The following is a 19,921-nucleotide window of genomic DNA, read 5'->3' on the forward strand; positions in this document are numbered from 1 at the left end:
GACCACGTTCCCCACCCTCTCACAGGAGCAACCCTTGGGATTCCCTTGTTCCAGTTCTGTGGCTACATGGAGGGAGGAGAAGGGACATGGCCAGTCCCTGGCAGATCCTCTCTCTGCAGGCTGAAGTATGGCCTCAGCCACAGCAGCTGAAACCAGCACAGAGCACCCACTGTTCCCAGAACTAACCCAGATGGCACAGAGCTCTCAGTGGGAAAGCCAGGACTCTGTGTGGGCTCAGCCAAGCCTGAGTAAGGAGGACATGAAAAGGAACATCCACCTTTGGAACAGTAAATCCCCACGTGGCTGTGCCCCTTTCCTTGGATGTATCAGTCAGGAGGCACTGAGGAAGAGGGAAGGAGGTTGTAAAGCTCTGAGCCCACACTACACCACCACACAAGACAAAGCCCTGCAATCCACATGGGACCTCAGCTCAGGCTTTCTTTCCCCTTTTTGCTTTGGGCCAAGATTCTCAAGGGAGCCTCAAGGAGTCATGTAACCAAGTTCAACGACTTTGAATTTTCCTATTGACCAGAATAGCATGAGATCATATTACCCATGTCTGTTTGTTAATGACGAGTGCTCATTTAGCCATGCTGCTGTTTCATGGCTGGGACGTGTGTGTTGGACACCATAAATGGCAAGGATGATTCCCTCAAGACATAAGCACTGTGGGGCACACAGGAGTTTCACTCAACAGCAATTTTCTCAGGAACACACAAAAAACACAGAACGAAAAGTTTCAAAGTTCATGAAAATTTTCTGCTTCCCTCCCACCAGCCCCCTTGTAGTAAACAGAAATCAGCCAGCCATTACTATTGCTGTAACATAGAAAGGGGAGAACTGGCATTTCTATATAAATGCTGCATCTTTTTGGATCATGTCATATCCATATATTTGTTGTGGTTTGCATAAGAGAGCTTAAAACACTGAAAAAGTCCTTTCCTCTTTGTTTTCAGTTAGAAATCCCCCATTATCCTCTTTAAGAGCAAAGCTGTGAACAGCCGCTGTTTTCTCTTCTAATTATCGATTTTACAGCAGACATGGGAGTGACCAGATTGCTTTGGTCTGGAGAGAGGCTTCTTGACAAAACATATGATGCCAAATGCTGCTGCTGCTGCATGGGAATTCCTCTGCTTTTGGTGGAGGGAAAAAAATAGCTGAGAAACAACCCCATACCAATGTGGACTTTTCAAACAAGTATTTCAGCGCGAGGACTTTTCAAACCACTATTTCAGCACAAGTTAACTATTTCACTCAGAGCCCAGTCTACCACTGAATCCATTCCACGGACCTGCAGGGAATGGCTGCTTAGCTGTAAAGAAATGTATGTGTGAGTCCAAAAAGGTCACAGTTTAATCCCTGGTGCATCAGCCAAGACAGGAGCTATCACAAAGGTATGAAGATATTTGAAGCAGGTTGTTATTTTATTTGGTGGGAACCAAACAGATTATATATAGAAATTTGGACTAATCTCAGAAGGTGACACTGGAGGTGTGCAGAAATGTATCTGGCACAGTTCACTGCTACTTATTTGTCAGTAGGTTGTTTTGGTGCCATATAGACCTGTAATACATTTTAGATTATTTGCAAAAGCTTCCTACCAATATCCCTTCTCAAAGTTATTGAACAAACTTTCAAGAAAAAGAAATAAATTCTGCTATTTATATGTTTAAGTGATTTCAAAGAAGAACATATTAAACCAAAGAAGGCTTGAATTCAGCTATGTCTGCTTTCATGGACAAAAAAATTAAGTCAAGGAGGCAAAAGCATTCCTGTTTAATGTAATGCTCCATAACTTTCATTTGATGAAATAGCTGGCAGAGTAAAAGCTGGCTGTCACCTATCCTTAGGGAAATGATTTCATAGTCCACTTACTGATATAAATTGTCAGCATTAAAACTAATCCAAAGGTTTCTGCACTTAGAGAGATTTAAGACCTGGGCAGTATAGCCAGGTGCCTCTGATAGCCAGAGATGTAGAAACATGGATGCAAGCAAGGAAAATGTCAGGCTTTATTTTGAAAACTGATTGGACTAATAGGCTTAAAGTCCCATAGTTGCAGAAGCACAACCCCTTTCTAGGGACACTCTTCAATCACTCTGTATTCTGATTAAGCCAATGCCTTAAGAACATAAAACACAGTTTAAAAAAAATAGAATTTCTGATTTTAAAAATATAATCAATGTTTAATATGAAATAAAATTATCATCAGCATATCCTTGGTCAAACTGACCACCAGGGCAGCCACCACACTAAAAGAGTGTTTTAAATTTCTGCCTTTGTTAAAAGATAAATTCTGCACATACAGATTTTTTTTTTACTTTTTTCCCTTAAAAACTCTTACTGAACACAAACAAGGTGTTGTATGAGTAAGCATTGCAAGAAAAAAATCAATATGTATCACAGTTGACAGCTGCAGACTTAGTTGGTCAAACAGCAATTAATTTATGCAGCTGTCAGATCAGGATATTTTGGATATGTTCCAAACACAGAGGTTGCTGTCAGGTTTAACCTGATGCAGCAGAACGTGGGACAGAGTACAAATATTTCCCCATTTTATTATAGTCAGAACCAGCCCCCTTCTGCCAAACTCTGCTTTAAGACACCTAGAAGTGTTACCTTAATGAGACACAAAATTTAATCGTGATTCATCTTCAATAAATGAAAACAGGAGGTGTAAGTTGCCAACCGAGTTGTTTTAAATTCACACTGGAGTCTCAGAAAAACCTGCCCACTGATAACATTACTGTCTAATTTCATATAATGAAGGTCAAAAATACAGCAATTTGTGTTTAAAAAGCAGTTTGATATGCAACTAAGAGCAAAAAACTGCTTTGGACAACGAGTACTCCAGAAAACTGTCGTTTCTGATAAGATTTCTGTTTCTACCTTCTTGAACTGACACTTTTGGAATACTTGTTTATCCTCCCTGTACATTCTGATCCACTTAGAAATGCATATTTGATGATTTCCATAGCAAGTGAGGTTTGAGCTTAGATGCAGCTGTGTACCTGGAGGATGCTTCCAGCTGGCCAGATGATTCTTACCTTGCATCTACTTGTTCTCTTTATGCAGTGCTTCATAAATTATAACTCTACTTCACCACTCCAATAGCCCAGTGTTTTATGAGTTATGATGTGGATTTTAATAGCATGAAAGTAAGATAAAGGATTATCCATGGAGTTGCTCGGACTATGCATCTAAAAACTTACCCACCACCAAAATATGGTCACCCTGAGGTTAGAAACCAACTGGTTCCCAGCAGCACATCACAACAGCTTATTACCAAACACTGAATCCTTCCAGTTCATATTTCAAGAAAAACATAAGAGAACAGAGGCAAAATGCAATAGGTTGAGAATATTTAAACAATCTTGACTTCCCTAATGTCATGAGACATTTAAACAGCTTTTGTATTTTGTCCAAATGAAGAAATGACTTCTATAGAAAAGAAACCAAACCCCTTATTTTTGGACAAAACATTCCAGATTACCTATAAAGTACCTTGGGAGAAAAAACAGAAGAGGAAGTACTTTGCCTAATGAAGCCACCTAGGAGTACACTGAGTACATCCTCAGCTGCTTTTATGCACCAAGACATCCTTGAAGTTTTGAAGTGCAAGCATTGGAGAAAATGCTGTCCCTACTACCAAAGCCACGTGCTTGCAAATGAGGTAACTCTTGGGTTTAAATATGTGGCTGAACAGACCTTATGAATCCAGATTTAAAGCTGAGTCATTTATCAAACTTATTGATCTTGTTGAAAAGGCTTTATGCATCTTAACAAGTCTTTCCTTTTAGGTAACAGACAAGGCAATATAATCAGGCACTTGTACCACTGAAACACAGTCATAACCATCTTCCTGAGAATTAGATCCTGGAAAATAGGTCACAGATTCTCCTTCTTCAGCTGGGAGCTCTGAGACGACCCTGGCTTTGTTATTCCACCAGTGCAAGGGAAGTGATCACAGCACCAATCCTGCCAAAGTTCAGGAAGCATTTAGGCAATGCTCGCAAGCACCTGGTGTGACTTTTGGGGTGTCCTGCACAGAGCCAGGAGTTGGACTCGATCCTTGTGGGTTCCCTTCCAAGTCAGCATATCCTGTGATTCTGTGTAGCACAGAGGCAGATACCACCTAAGGCTGACATTCTAAATTAAAATCATTCTGCTAATTTGGACCCTTCTTAGAACTCTTTCAGAAATCAGCCGTGACTTCCTTGAATTATTTTAAAAGTTGGACCACTGAGTGACAATGTGCTTCCATGTCCTCCTTCTAACATGGATATGCCATTTTTTGAGATGAGCCAAGGTATGGGGTGACCTTGGATGACAATAGTTATGCCAGGGAGATGTGGTAAACAACCCCTACCATCCAGGAGAGAGGACAGAAATTACAGTGAAATGACTTATCACTCTGTAACCTCCTTGTAGGAGCACAGCTGTCGGGGTGTGCAGGGTGTGAAGTCAGGCTGAGACACAGAAATGCCACACACCATCCCTGAAGCCTGACCCAGCACCCTGCACCTGCATGGAACTGTGCAAGACCAGAGAAGATACAAAGGATTCTGTGATTACCACTTCAGAGGGGATTTTTCTCTTCCACTTAATGCATTTTAAGGATTTTTAAAGATGCCTTGATCTGTTTCTCAATATCTGCTTACATCTAATCTAGCATGAAATGCAATCCAGGCAGCCCTGGCTGCAAGTCTTCCCCTGCAAAGTTTCCAGCATCTTAGTGATGAAGGATGGTGTCAGCTTTGTTTCAGGTTTCACTTTTTTTTTTTCACTGGGATGAATTCTTTGCAGCAAAACTATTTGCTTAACACAGAGCCAAGTGTGAGTGCCAAGGCAGAGCTGCCCTGTGCCATACCCACATTTAGAGGGTCAGATTCCCCTTTGCCTGAAACCAGAGAAGGGCAATTCATCCAGTCTGCATCTCCTTGATCCAGGAGATGATCTCATGGTTTAGGCTGATGTCAGCCTCCAGGCATGTCCAACTGTCCCCCTACCCTGAGTTTTGTAGCTCCTGGCTCCTTTCCAGCCTGCCTGCCTCCCTAGCACAGCTGGAAGGGAGGCTCCACAGGCAGGCACTGGGGGTCCCTCCAGGCATCCACATCAGCCCAAGAGATCTATGGGGGCAATGATGAAGCAAATCCACGCATGATGCCAACAAATGTATTCTTGGAAGGGCCCTACCCTGGCACCACTGACATCAACATCATTAATGGTACCACTGGGTATCCCACCCCAGCTGGTGGCTGTGGGTCTGAGCACCCTGAGCCATCCTTGGGGATGCAGGGCCCCAGTGAGGAGCAGGTTTTTGGGATGTCCTGGATGTGCAGTTGTCAGGGCTTGGAGCATGGCAGTGCAGGAAGAGCAGAGTCAGCCTTCTGTCACCCCAGAGCAACTGCAGTGGCATGAGCAAGCCAGGTTTGAACAAGTAAATCTACATAAAAGCTTTCTCAGAGAGTGATTACTTAATATAACAACCAGCTGTCTCTTCAATTCTTGCTGAGGCAGCTGATCTTCTCACCATTATTCACAGAGGAGAAAAAACAGGGAAAAAAAATAAAAAAAAGCAGAAAGGCTGTTTTGTCTATAGAATAAGCAAAGCACCAGAGAAATTATGATACCTGACAGACAGAGATGTCAAGTGCTTTTTTTTGGTTTCTCATTTCCTAACCATTTCCTGACAGGAAAAAAAGAGCTTTTACTGCTGGGGTGCAAAGAGGTAATTAGTCATTAACCCCTTAAGGGTCAATCCCACAGCTTTTTGTACCTCAGCTACACAATCTAATTACCATCACTTTTATGTTGACACTTATCCACACAGGATCTGAATGTCTCCTCTTTAGTTCAGCTGGCCCTGTACTGTGCTGTGCTGCCTTGGACAGAAAAACAATTACCACAGGGAAAATATCAGTGGGTACCAGGAGAGCCTCCAGACTGGGAAAGTGGAGTATGGGACCACCCAGGCCTGCAAGGGCTGTGCTTTTTGACCTGAACACAATCATGGCTTGAATAGACAGGTTTGTCCCCCAAAGTCAATCAGGAACATTCATCTGAATTAATTAAATGCCTGAATTTATGTTAGGGCACATTAAATTTCTGCATGGCCAATTTTATTCAGAATTAATGTAGCCTTTGATTCCGAGTTAAATTGCACAGAAGAGTTTAATAAGAGGTAACTAATGAGTTTCAAAACTAAATTTGGATTGGTCTTCCTGGAGGCCATGGAGTCAGCTCTGGAGGGCTGGGGCATAACAGAGATAGGAATCTGGGACAGAGAGGTTTTACAAGAAGTTTGTCAGTGGGCTGCTGAAAAGGAGCAAAGAGGTACAATTTTTTAATGACCTCTGCAGCCTTCATGTAAATCTTGAGAAGGGTGATTTTCCCACATTTGTAATCTTTAACATGAGGAGCAGCACTGCCTCCTGGCATGGAGCAAGGGGCTCCTTTGACCATTGTGTGATTTATGGGAGAGCAGGAGCTCCCACAATTCCACCCACATTAGGAAAACTTTTCATTGCTGTTTTTTGTTTAGTTTTACTTTGGGTACAGCCCTGACCTCCCAGGCTTTGCTGGAGGACACATCCCCTCCTCTCTCCCTGCTCTTTGTCCCAGCAGCAGCTCCTGGTTGTAGGTGCAGGCATATAAGGAGGGAGGCAGTGAATCACTGCCTGAACATCCTGTCTCCTGAGGAAAAGGGGATGCAAAGCACTGGCAGAAGTTTAGCTGACCTGCTGGGAACAGTTCACTCTGCTTAACAGGAAAAAAAGCCTCAGACCTCGGTAAGGCATGGATTTGTAATAAGGAATTTAACAATGACTCTTCCAGAGGATCTAGGATAGTAAAGAGGTGGGAGAGAAGGTAAGAGATACTTAAATAGCTTAGAAATTATTTTTTAAATCCCTGTTCAGCAGAAACCAGCTAAAGCAGAGTATGATTTGCTAGCTAGACAGTATTGCTTAACAAGACACATGTGCACATTACTGCCATTAAGCAATCAATAAACCTGGGTGCAGGGCTACACACAGTTTATTGTTCCTCCCCTTGCTTTGCTCTGACTCAGCACTGAGTCTGTACAATTGGGCAGGTATTACCCAGGCAGCAGAGAATTTCTTGTGATAAATAGTGGTGTAGCCAAAGGTAAAAAAAAAAAACCAAACACAGAACCAGCCTTACAAGCAAATCAAGCATGTTTTATGTTTTTATCTATCTGGCCTATAAGCTTTTTTTTTCCCTCCCTTTAACTAGAACCTCAGACTGCTGCTTCTCTGCAGTCCCACTCTTTGCACTCTGCACTGCCTTCAAGAACCATCTAGCAGAGGATTCCTCTTCCAGCGTGTTCACACCTGCACAATTACCATAAGTGGAAGAAATTTCCTCTATTCTACAGCCAACAATGGAAAGGATTGCATTTCTCTTTCTGCTCAAAACCAGAGCACAGTTGCTTTCAGGGCAGGTTATGAAACTCCCCACATGTCAGTTCAGGAAAAGGCTGTGTCACACAGAGGTGACTGTGTGCTGCTGTCCCCCACAGCCAGTTAATGCAGCTGTGACAGTCCCATCCTAGAGATGCCATTTTCTTCCTCAAACACATTCTAAGCATGTTTTCCACATGTCCTAATGTCTTAATTGAAGATAAAAAGAAAACTCCCCTCTTGATGTGGTGCCAAACACGGTGGGACTCTCACCCTTCTCTGAAACATCCAAGCAAGGGGAGCTCAGCCTCCTCACCAATTTCACTGAACTAATTACTGCCTGAAATTAGGCACATGCTTAAATGCTTTGTCAGGCCCCTGGATTAACTGCAGACTCAGTCTCTCCCAGCAAGCTCCTTCCCACTCTGTCCCCACCCATCCTTGTCCTCAGGGAATGTTGCCATGGATTTCCACGGGACACAAGAGTCCATATTGGAAGAGCCCCGTTAAGGTTGCTAGGCGTAAATATTGACTTGACGGCTCTTCCGCCTTTTTTCTTTTTTAAGAACAGATTTGTTGGCCATGGCTGGAAAAATAGAATTATGGAGTATGCATGATTCACTCTGGCACTCACACAAACATGCAGATCAGTTGGCTGGCAGCTCCTCTGTTCGCAGAACATCGCTCCTGAAATGTGTCATTTTGTTTTGGCAGCCCGAGCGTCCAAGCCCACAGACAGAGAGATAAAATCTCCTACCTTCCCTGTACCTCACATGGGAGTCACTGACCTTATGCTGCACTGAATATTGGATTAATGCTCCCAACAGCTTTTTAGTCCAGACACACAGAAGGACTGACAGAAGTTTTGGTTTCACACTAAGAGCCCGGCCCAGAAACCTCCCCTCTCACATCCACTCTGCCAAACACAAGAGAGGACAGGAAAGCAACTGCAGGTAAAACTGTTTGCTCAGAAGTCTTTTCAATAAGAGCTGTTTCACAGCCAATAAATATTGATACAGACAATAATTCTTGTGACAGAAGGAAAGTAGCAGAGGTGAGAGGGGACCCAAAGCTTTTAGTCACTGGATTCATGTTATCATCACCAGTACTCCATGCTTAGACTTTTAATTCTGACTGCAAAAAATGCTCCTCTAAACATTACTTCAACACACAGCATCATTCAAACTCTCTCCCATATTGATTCTGCCAGATCTGAATGATTTGGCAGGACTGGCAGAGGAATGAACCTTCAACAGAGATGCCTGAGAGTACAAAGTATGTGGGACACTGTGGGCATTGATCCTGGACATGCCAGCACAATCTGACTATTCCTAAACTCCTGCTCACCACATACAGGGGCATGAGCAGCTCACCTGAGAGCAGCATGGGGGACATGCAGGGAGTACATTCAGGATTTCCTACCAGACCTCAATTGGATATACAACTGGGGGAAATCAAGAAGAGATCAAGAAGAATCTTGCGCTTCACAACACTTGGCAGAGGTCTGCCAGAAAGCACAGAGCTTGTCAGGAGGAAAACAAAGCTCTAATGATTGAACATATGAGGAGAAAGTCCAGTGTAAGACAAGAGATCCTTCTCTGAAGGATGTCAAGGAGTTTGTCTGCATTTTAGCCAGGCAGGGTGTCTTTGGGACTTTTATCCTATCAGAGTTTAAGCACCCTCAAAAGACACAATGCAAAACCAGCCAGGGAGACAGGGATCAACACCTGTGCATATTTCTATTTGCTTTGCATCCATCCTCTGTGTCTCTACACCTTCCCCTCGGGGAACAGGGACCAGCTGGTGCTACCAGGCATCCTCTGTGCACATCCTGCAGATGAGGCAGTTCAGTGCATGGTAAATTTAAGGCTGTGGCTCCTCACAGCTCTGCAGGGAAGCCCAGGGCTCTGGGGTCCCACCCATTCATCAGACAACACAAGAACTAGCCAGTCCCACTCAGTGTTAAGCTACAAGAAAGAAAAGCAAGGGCACTTAGATGGAGCTTAGCAACAGCTGCTCAGGATCCATTCAACCACTCTCTATTTTTACTGACAGCTTTTGAAGCAGAGAATTCATTGAACAGAGGAACAGGTTGATATCCGTTCTCCTCAGCTGTAGGCAGAATTTAGTTTGTTATTTTCTAATTGTTTCCTTGGTGGCACATACAAATTCAATGCTGCATCTGCAAGCAAGGATGTCTATTTTCAGAATAAAGACAATGGCAGGCAAAGTTTGTATTAGCAACAGCTCAGTAGAAGACACCAGGAGATAAAAAAGGGACATTCTCTTTTAAGGTCCTAATGTGCACAGGACAAGAGATTGAGTAGATCTAATTGCATGAAATTAAGGCATTTTCTGCCCACTCACTCTCCTGGCCTTGCAGCTGGAATAGCACAGCCTGGGTGCTGCCTCCTGGTTTCTCAGGAAGTTGTCTGCAGGGAACAGAAACGTTTCACAGCGCAGAAGCAAGGAATAACCTGAATGATTTCTCTGCTCTGCCAGCTCAGGAGCAAGGCTGATGCAAGTCAGTTCATACTGCACATGGATATTACCCCCCCTACACCCCACAGGAGAATCAGGGGACAAACCCATCAACACAGAGACTTTCAAGCTGTGGTTATTGGCCATTATTGCCTGCTTACAGACATGGCAATGGTTGAGTTTTATGACAGGCTCTCAACAACACCACACAGCAAGACATGCTGCTTTTGTCACTGGGTTTGCCTTGTACTGACCAAGGTGGGTTCAGCAATAGGAAGGCACTGCTACAAATAGTTGTAGCTGTTTGGAGCTCCATTTATGTCTCTCCACTAAAAAAGATCCCCTCTGCCTGCTGAGATGTCTGAATTTGCCCTTGAGCCAGCTCCTTTGACTTAGGCTGGCTGAGCTATTCATCCAGTCAGTTTTTAGCATCTGTTTTGTCATGTGGTGCCCACATGATCAGCCATCAGCTCTGACATGACCAAGCACTGGGGCAAGAAGTCCCACTTGGGACAGAAGTGCAGCAGAAATAAGAATGTCCCAGTTCAGTGCAGAGCAGTTCTGTGTAAGTGTGCTACCTTTAATTCAATGAGAAGGTACTTTTAGAAGTTTAAAACACACTACAGGAACCAATCCTAAAGTAACCAATCTCTTTCTGTTTCCCAGAATGAAAGTCAAGGGTGATAAGTTCAAATCCAAATGTCTCAAGTCAGGTGAGATGAATCCCACCTTCAGGACATAAGATGAGGAAGAGGTAAGAATCAAGCCTCTAATAACTACAATGAATTCACAGAAATCGTGAAATTCCTTTTTCTTACCCATGTATTCCAGGCAAAGTAAGGGAAAAAAACACATCTCCCTTCCAGAAGTACAGAGAACCACTCATCTTTATGGCACAGGTTAACACCATCTCCTATGACAATCCATGGCATGTCATCATTTTGGAGCAATTAAACAGACTGTTTTAAGCATTTAAAAATTATCACCCTGCTCCTGCTCTCCTCAAATGCTGTGACACAACTGCTGACATTCTTAGTGCATAAAGCCTCTTCATGGCATCGTAGACTTACTGTAGCCTCACTCCTCTCCCATTTTGCAGTTATGTGGCTGCACTAATATGAAAGAAGAGCATTTCTCAAAACATTTTCAGCACCATTTACATTTGCACGATCTTGTCTGCCTGTGATGGGCTGAACAGCTTTTCAGTCACATTTGTCAATCACTGCTCCTCAAATGCAGGAGTCTAACTGAAGCAAAGGGGCAGAAATGAAGGTCTGGTACTCACTTTCTCAGCACTGCAATTTCATTCTCTATGCTGCTTTCCTTTCCCTTCAGTGCCTTCTTGGGAATGCATTTGACTGCAAAGAGTTTCCCACTCGCTCTCTCTTCAGCCAAAACAACTTCAGAGAATGCACCCCTGAAAGAAGAGAAGAAAAACCCTGGTTGAAAGCGATGTTTTTTCTTTGAAACCTGTTAACTGAAACACAACCATTGAACATGGTTCTTCTGGTGTCCTTTGGAAGCTGCTCTTGTTAAACACAGAAATGACATTACAAATATCTTTCTTTGCCTTTACAAACATATGGAGACATTCACACTCATGCAGTGCATTAAAGGCTTACCAAACACAACCATTTCAATAAAGAACCATCATCCAGCAGAGATATGAGCTTGAAAATGAGAAAGTACCATTTCTGTACACAGGGGCATGGAGCACAGCCTGGCTGCTGACTTGGTGGATGAGATACTTTCCCCCTTTCTGAGATTTTTGGAGGTTTAATTCACAAAGCAGCCCAATGTCCCCAGGACTAAGTGACACACTAGTGTCAGGAGTGCTCCTGGTTCCTCAGTCACCACAAGAGGTCAGGGCCCCCACTCTGGTCCTGCCCAGGGCTTCTCCTCACCATTGGATCAACCCTGACTCAGACTGCATCAGAAGAGTTATTCCACAGCACAAACTGATGTGTGTAACCACTAAAGCCAAGGAATTGGATTAAATCACAAGTCTAAACACTGGCCTTAGTAGCAGCCTCCCTATGGTTACCCCAAGAGGGTTACACAAATAAAGAAACATCACAGCAGCCAATTGCCAAGAATGGGCAGTGCCTCTCCTTCATTGGGTTATTTCATGACAGAGTATTATTTCTTGCACTGTCAGTGATTCTTCCCAAGCCTCTGGACCTAACCAAGAAGAGGCCAGGAAAATGCCACAGTCAGTGCCATACAGTCATTTTTTTGGTTTCCAGATTTTTTGAGCATTTGAGCATCATTCAGACTCTGCTACTCTGGACAGACTTTGCAGTGGTACATCAGGACCATCCTTGTATTCTGGAACTTGGTACTGGTTTAGCAGCAGGGTACTGGGCCAGGGAGAGCATTGACCTGACGAGGAACAGCAAATAATTTTTCCTACTCACCAAAACCTCCTCCTGAAGCACCCACTTTGTCCAAGAGAGATCAGATCCAAGGGCTTTCCTAACCCAATGACAGCTGAAGGATCAGGGTGAGCAATCTGGTCTAATGGAAGGCGTTTGGAACTACATGATCCTTACAGTTCCTGCTAACCCAAACCATTCCTTGATTCTATCATTCTATGAAGGTTTGTGTTTTATTTATAAGAAATAAAAGTAGTATTTTCTTTATTATTTCCCCTGATTAGCAGATTATTCTGCTCTCCTACACAGCTCACTCTGATAACTGCTCAGGAGGGTGCTGAGCAAACCCAGCCATGCTCCAGCCTGCTCTTCAAAGGTTAATGTTTGGTCACAGCCTCATCTGGCTGCCACCAACTTTCTCTGGCTTGCATTCCTGACAACTGCTGCTTATCTAGATGTTTTGTGGATAAACAAAAGAATTTCCTTTCCTGGACAGGCTCCTCCTTTTTAAGTCATGCACTTGGATGACACAAGCAGGCTGCTGTGACCTCACCAGCAGCTCCAGAGTTGCACAACAGCCACATGAATCATGAAGTGGATAAGCAAAAGGAAGAGCCTGCTGCTCTTGAAACAAAGTACCTGCGTACCCAGAAATGCTTTTGTAGCCAGCAGATAGGGAAATAGTGATAGTGAAATTGAGGAAAAGAGACTTTCGCATGCTGTTACACAGCAGATGTTTGACAGCTTGTCCACATGGGGCAGTGATCCTCTGAACCAAGAAATGTTGTGCCTCATTTTCACTAAAAAGGACAGACTATGGCTACATTTATGCCACGTGGAGTAGCAGATTGATTTCCTCTTTTCTGCTTTGTGTATAATCCACCACAGCATGTCAGAGCATCATAGGCTCCAATTTAGGGTCCTCACAGCTGATCCAAGTGGTTTGCACAAATAAGCCACCCAGAGTGTTTTTAATTGTGTTATTTCCTTTCCTGTTATTGACAGCCCTAGCCATTCAATTCACCAAATAAGGTTTTCATCCTGACCCTCATGCTTGAGACGGCCAGACCAGAACTGCAATAAAATCCTTTTGCTGGAAAGCCCTGAGACCTCTGGGTGCTTACCAGCTTTGGTTGCAGACCTAAGCACTCAGAAACTCACAGGGCTGCTCCCAGCTGTATTTCATGAGCCCCTCAACTCCCATGTGCTTAAGCTTTCAGCACAGCACTTCACTCCAGCTTTGTCTGCAACAGGCTCCTTGCCCTCAGTTAAATGGTGCTGGAAGCTGCAATATTCCCACCAGTCCTTTACTGATCACACAGCTCTCCCAGTGTGTTTATGATATTATAAAAATACAGGGAGCTCCCTTCCCAATGTGCATTTCATTGCTGATCTCAGACAACAAAACAGAGGAAATCCCTTTATTTCTCCTCTACACAATATGGTTAACTTTGTGAAGCACCTCTTTTTCAGCTGGCTCCATCATTTAGCTGGATTTCTTCCTCCACTTATCAGGACAGACATGGTTTCCTTGGTTGGAAAGAGCCTCTGTGAATTTAAATGACATTTTTTTGTGGAGCTCTGCAATACTCACAAAACCCAATTCCCTATCTCCTTAACAGCCTTTCTCATTACAGCATGAAATAATCTGAAGCTCAGCTGAAGTGTTTGGTCCCATGTCAACCCTGGGCATGGACAGGGTGCTTTTTTACACTGATTTTTATATGAGGCCATGGCATGAAATTGCTAATGCTGGGAAGAGCAATGGGTGGGGGAGAGCTGGGATGGATCTGCTGGGAAGGCAGGAGGGAGACGTGAGGAGGCAGGAGTGAGGCTGTCTGCATTATTCTGTGCACTTCATACACCCCTGTGCTCACAGAGCAAGGGAGGGGACAAAGCAATGAGTCAGTGCACAAAAGAAAGAGAAGTGCTGGAAGGAAAGAGCAGGAAGGGAACAGATGCAGAGAGGGATCAGAGTGTTAAACACAGACTCAGCAATATAGGGCAAAAAGAAACAAAGGGTGGGAGGGAGCACCAGCAAGGGAGAGGCAGCAAAGATACTCCTGGAGTCAGGGAAGAGTCAAAATACTGAATAGATGGGCAAGCAATTATCATAGTTTCAAACATGTAGCTGAATTCATCCACCCTTAATGACACAGTCCAGCCTCCACTAAACCCCTCTTGACTCAGGCATGAATAGGTAAATATCAGAGAGAAAGGCACAAAGACAAGGCTGCTCATTTTCTTGCTAACTGCAATATATCCTACAGCAAATCCCCAGCTTCTCAAAAAAGTTCCACAGAACTACCAGCTCAGCAGGCTTGCTAAAGATTTTTTCTCCCCAAAAGGAATTAATACTGCCTTTAAAATAATTTTATTAATGAAAAAAACAATTCATTTCTAAGAATTAATTACAATTCATTACTGAGATTTAAAATGTAGTTGTGTGCAAAGTTTTAGATAGAAGTCTGGGGTAGGAAAATACTGAATTTTACACCATCAACATGACAGGACTTATATGAAAAGGCCATGGCTTCCATTAAACATCATCAAGAAGTGTTGTATGATAAAAATGAAAAAAAACCAAATATCATGCTGTGATGTAGATTTTTTTTTATTTAGGATAAGAGGTTAACTAGTAAAAAATTATGATTGTAAATGTGTCTGGGATGTACCATTCCCTTCAGCTGGGAAGGAGGAAAATGCAACCTTTCCAACATGCCCAGGGACAAAGTCTTTGCCTCTCCAAAGAGAAGCTTCCAAATCCTTCAAGAATTTTCCCTGTTCTGCCTGCAGATGATAGCAAAAAAGCAAAAAAGTGTCATGGCTTTGAGGAAGTAGGACAGTGGTGGAAATGGGTAAGCAAGAAACTTCTGCAAAATGAAACTTTTAGCTGCCAAAATCCGTGTGCGGCAACAACCCATTTTTGAAAGTTTTGACCATATTATCATTTACCCTGGAGGAGCTGCTCTTTTCAAACTTCTAATTAAGGCATGGAATCATTTCATTATTTAGATCACTTCCATATGAATTAGGAACAATGTAAGGAAAAAAAGGAAGATGTTAAAGGACTTGATGAGTGACATTGAGATAACTGCAAATTCTAGAGGGTGCTTGAGATGCTTTGACTCTTCACCCCTTTGCAAACACCTGGACTGTGCAGTATCCTATGAGATGCCAATTTTTTTAAGTTGGCATTCATTTAAATTATTTCTCATGCATTATTTATCTTTTATATAGATTTAAAGAGTATAATTTCAGGATTAACATTGAAATATGAACATTACTCATACCCAAACAGACTGGATTTTCTATGAGAAAGCAGTGGCTGCAAGGCTAGGCTATCTGCAGATCAAAGCAAAATAAAGAACAAGTAAGTTTTTCCTTCTTCTGTTGGAACTACTGGAACTATTCCAACTATTCTGTTGGAACTTATTATGAACATTTAATTTCTGAAATACAATGAAGAGCATATACTGAGACAGCAAATCTGTTCTCATTCAACAAAAAAATTGCTGTGACAAAAATACTGACAAAATGAAGACAAAGCTGATGGAGGGACAGAACTTCATTTTTTCCATTCAGCCTCCAAGTTGAGCAGTTTTCAACTGCATTAGCAGGTGCTCTGCCACACTAAGTCAACAGACATAGCCAGGAAACAGATTTCACATCTTCAGGCTGCATATAGCTAATGTTCTTAATTATTGTAGAATTGGCTTCCCATGTGTACTTTGCCCAGACCAGGGGGGAAAAAAAGTGAACACTCAACATCTGAAAAATATACCACGTCCATCCACCCTGAGACAGAAAGTCTGACTGAATCAAAGGAGGACAAATCCAACTAAATGTCATTAACGTAGTGTGGCTTTGCCAACCACACTGAAATTCTGCTCCTTGATTCTCCAAAGAAAGGTGACTTTGGACTGCACCACAAACAGAGGGAAAAAAGTCTTTGTTAGCATTTTCACAGCTTCTTCCATGTGCCTCAAGGAGTTAACTGCAGGATGAGCTCAAGCTCTGTATAACACACCAGGGGGGTTCTGGTCCTGCAGACCTCTTTTCTACTAAGCCATTTTTCTGCACAACTCATGCTCTCTCTTTTGGCTTTTTTTTTCTTAATTTTCTATTCAGTTGTTTTTGTAAACACTTCCTCACTCTCCTCATCATCCAGGTGCATCCCAACACAGACCCAACCAAAGCTGGAAATAAAGATTTTTATTCCAAAGTCATGTCTATCAGTGTTCTCACAGCTGCATGAAAATGAATTTACAATTCAATTCAATAGTTTGGTGTTGTCTGAATACAAAGTTAACAACACAGAAGTGTGGAGAGGGTTTTTAGCCAGCCAAGAGGAAAGGAGAGGACTTTGGGACGGTGCTACACATGGTACAGAAACCAAATTCTCTACATATTCCCAAGAACTGAAAATAAATTCATGCAAAAAGCTGACTAATCTGGTGGCAGCCATCTATGCTTTAGAGCACAAATACTTTTTCTAGCTATTTTCATTCATCAAACACACAGTTCCAAGCCTGCAGCCCCTTCTATGGCAATGCTTCCTCTGCCTGGGCGAGAGCACAACAACTGGGATCACTGTATTAACACCGGTATTTTTAGCCTCCCTACTCATTTAATTTCCACTAAGCCTCCCAGCCACGACTGAAAATGCTGTTTCCTACCTTGGGGCCCCACGAGTGCCCGCTCTAACAGCAGACATGGCCCTGCCCTGGGCAGTGTCTGACCCCAGCTCCCCTCTCCAGGGCTGATCCCAATCCCTGCCCACAGTGATGATCCCATGGAGGTGCCTGATGCTGCAGCCTGGGGCTGCTGTTAACCCACCACAGATGATGGACAGCACTTCCCACTGTGCTAAAATGCTGTTGCTGTATCCTGATGGACACTCCAACAATGACAAGAAGCACAGATAGTCTTTGCTGGGTGTTGCTGCAGCAAGAAGCTCTTTCTGGAGCACTGAGACCTTTCTGTGTGCCCTGAGCCATTGCCCCATGGCCATTCCCTTTCTGGAGCACTCACACCTTTCCCTGAGCCATTGCCCCATGGCCATTCCCTTTCTGGAGCACTCACACCTTTCCCTGTGCCCTGAGCCATTGCCCCATGGCCATTCCTTCAGCATTTTGTCCAAGGTATCCTGAAACCTCTGTGGGCTTGCAGTGAGTAGCCACAGCGTGAAAGGACCCTGGAGTCACCATGCCCAGGGCTGGGCAGAACAAAATCGCCAATTCCAGACTTTTCTTTCAGCCATTCTGCTGCTTCCCCTTTAATAAAATGTCTGGGAAGAAGTAACTCCATCAATATCCAGATCTCTGCTGGGGCTTATAGCCATGACAGAGGCACCCAACAATATCACACTCCAGGCAGAGCTTCTTTGTTCACCTCCTTTTAAACCAGTTGGGTTTCCATTTACCATTTCAGTCTGCAACAGAATGAGCAGCACAAAGCTTTGATCTTGTGTAGCCACCAAGAGTTTTCCTATTTGTTTGGATTTAACTTCTATTTTTTGTGGGTACTATTGTCTACAGTTACAACAGCTTAGTGTTTTGACAGTTTTTGTCACCAGAGTCAGCTGCAAGAATTTTAATGCCCATTTGAGGCTTATAATTTCTTCTAGTTTAGCTGCTCAATATTTAATAATCTCAGGGAAAGAAAAACAAAGAGCCCACCCACTAAAAGAACTGGGATTAAGATTGGAAATCCATGTCAGCTACTTACAGGAAAGCTACTTAGAGGAAAGAGACTTCTATGAAGGCAGAAAACACAGATTTAAAGTTGCACATCATAAAGCATGAATTTATGGCAGTATAGTCAAGGTGGTTTCCCTCACAGCCCTGGACCCCCTCCACCAGAAGGCAACATCCCCCTTAGAGGGAAAAAATGGTTTTCACTCAAGGAAAACATCCCTGGAAATGATGTGAACCATTCTGTAGCTGGGATTAATTCTTTACTCCAGGATGAATTCCAAGGTCACAGCAGGGCATGGCACACACACCAGCACCTCTTGTCACTCCAGCTCACATAGCAGAAGACACCAAAACACACAACCAAGGAGACTTCCAGCCAAGAAAAGCCACCAGGTGCAGAGCAGAACGAGGCATGCAGGCTTCAGTGCCATAAGATTTAGGTTCAAAGATGAATGAACCACACAAGGCACAGAAATTAAGCCAAAAAGGAAAGTTTCTGAAGAACCTCCTCCCTTTCTAAGATGAACTAATTTGTTTGAGCTGCCTGGTGTATGCTAATTTAATAGGATGCTATGCAGTCTGTTGTGAGACAGTGATGCATGGATGCTAAAAAGGGAAACTGGCCCAGCTCAGATCCCCAGTCATGTTTGTTATTACAGTCATTTTCTTTCCTGAACTGTTTGCTCCTTTCTGATTAATCCTGACCCCTATTAGAAAGGGAAGTATTGTCTTTAAAGGCCTATTACATTTACATTACATCCTCTGTGGCAGTCACACTAAAGCTATCAAGAAAAACATACAGTTCTCTGTACTGAGATCTTCCTTCCATTATACTCTTCACAAATGAGCTGTTAAGCAGGTTTTTTTCCCCCCACTGATGATCACTTTCCTTCCAAAGTGAATATTTAAGTACCTTTTTTTTTCCACTTTCATCTTATGAGTCAAAAGGAGCTCATCGTCTCGCAGGGTTTATCTGATGGCAGCATTCTCACAAGAAAATAACCTTTTTTCTTCTAGGAATGACCTCAAACCTTTCTAGAGGCATAAGTGATCTCCATAATTTTTTTTTTCCAAAGCATTTCCCTATTCTAACGCTGACATATGCAGGGTCTATTATTTCTGGAGATCTTATCTGGCCATATTAAGTAGATTACACCAATTTGAAAGAGCCTGGTTCTTCTTCTTCTTCTTCTTTCTCCACATGGAAACTCAAGAAAAGATCTGTCCCAGTGAGGCATTCTCCAAGAGGCTGAATCAATTGTAGAACAGGTAGATGATACTGTAGCAAAGCAAAGCAGACGCTGCAGTTTTGCTGCCAACAATTCCTACACTCCTTCTACAGAGGTCTGTAGTGAAGGTGGAACTATCCACGGCCTAAATATCAAATAACTAATCCATGGGAAACTCCCATTTAGCCAAGAGTTTCACCTAAAGGCGTCTGGAACTTCACAAATCCAAGATACAAAAGTCTGCACAGCACATCATTCATTCAAGCGGCATTTCTTTTCCTACAAAATTAAGCCACAGTGTCAGTTCTGGTAGCCTTCCCCAGTGCTCAGAGGCAAAGGATTGTATCCCTTGAGCTGTGATTTTCAAACACCAACCCTGCCTTTCATGAACTGCACTGCCCATTCCACAGCTGAGGGCCTTGAGGAGCAGGAACTCCATGGATTGATGTGGCACCTGGGGACATGGTTTGCTGGTGAAGATGGCAGCATTAACAGCTGGACCCAGTGATCTTGGAGGTCTTTTTCAACTTTAACAACTCTGTGATTGTTATGTAATTTAATTACTTAAAAGCTGGGAGCTTTGCATTGTCTAGAAGTGCACATCCCTGTTGTACTTTGAAAGCATCTGCAGCAGATGCTTATGTCGTACCCAAAATTAATGACAGCACACTGTCATTAATTAATTAATGACAGACTTTGTTTGTCTGTAGGAT

General features: G+C 43.2%; 1 protein-coding gene across 3 annotated transcripts in view; it reads right to left on the reverse strand.

Moving 5' to 3' along the window:
- CAMK1D (calcium/calmodulin dependent protein kinase ID) overlaps window positions 1-19,921 on the reverse strand; it is a 221,187-nt gene that overhangs the window by 116,991 nt on the left and 84,275 nt on the right. For all 3 annotated transcript variants that reach the window (XM_030959829.1, XM_030959827.1, XM_030959828.1), the window contains exon 2: window positions 11,191-11,322. In XM_030959829.1, the coding sequence (XP_030815689.1) occupies window positions 11,191-11,322 (132 nt within the window). The remainder of the gene's footprint in view (window positions 1-11,190; window positions 11,323-19,921) is intronic.

This window comes from Camarhynchus parvulus, chromosome 1A (genome assembly GCF_901933205.1).
Source record: "Camarhynchus parvulus chromosome 1A, STF_HiC, whole genome shotgun sequence".
NCBI classification, from domain to species: domain Eukaryota; kingdom Metazoa; phylum Chordata; class Aves; order Passeriformes; family Thraupidae; genus Camarhynchus; species Camarhynchus parvulus.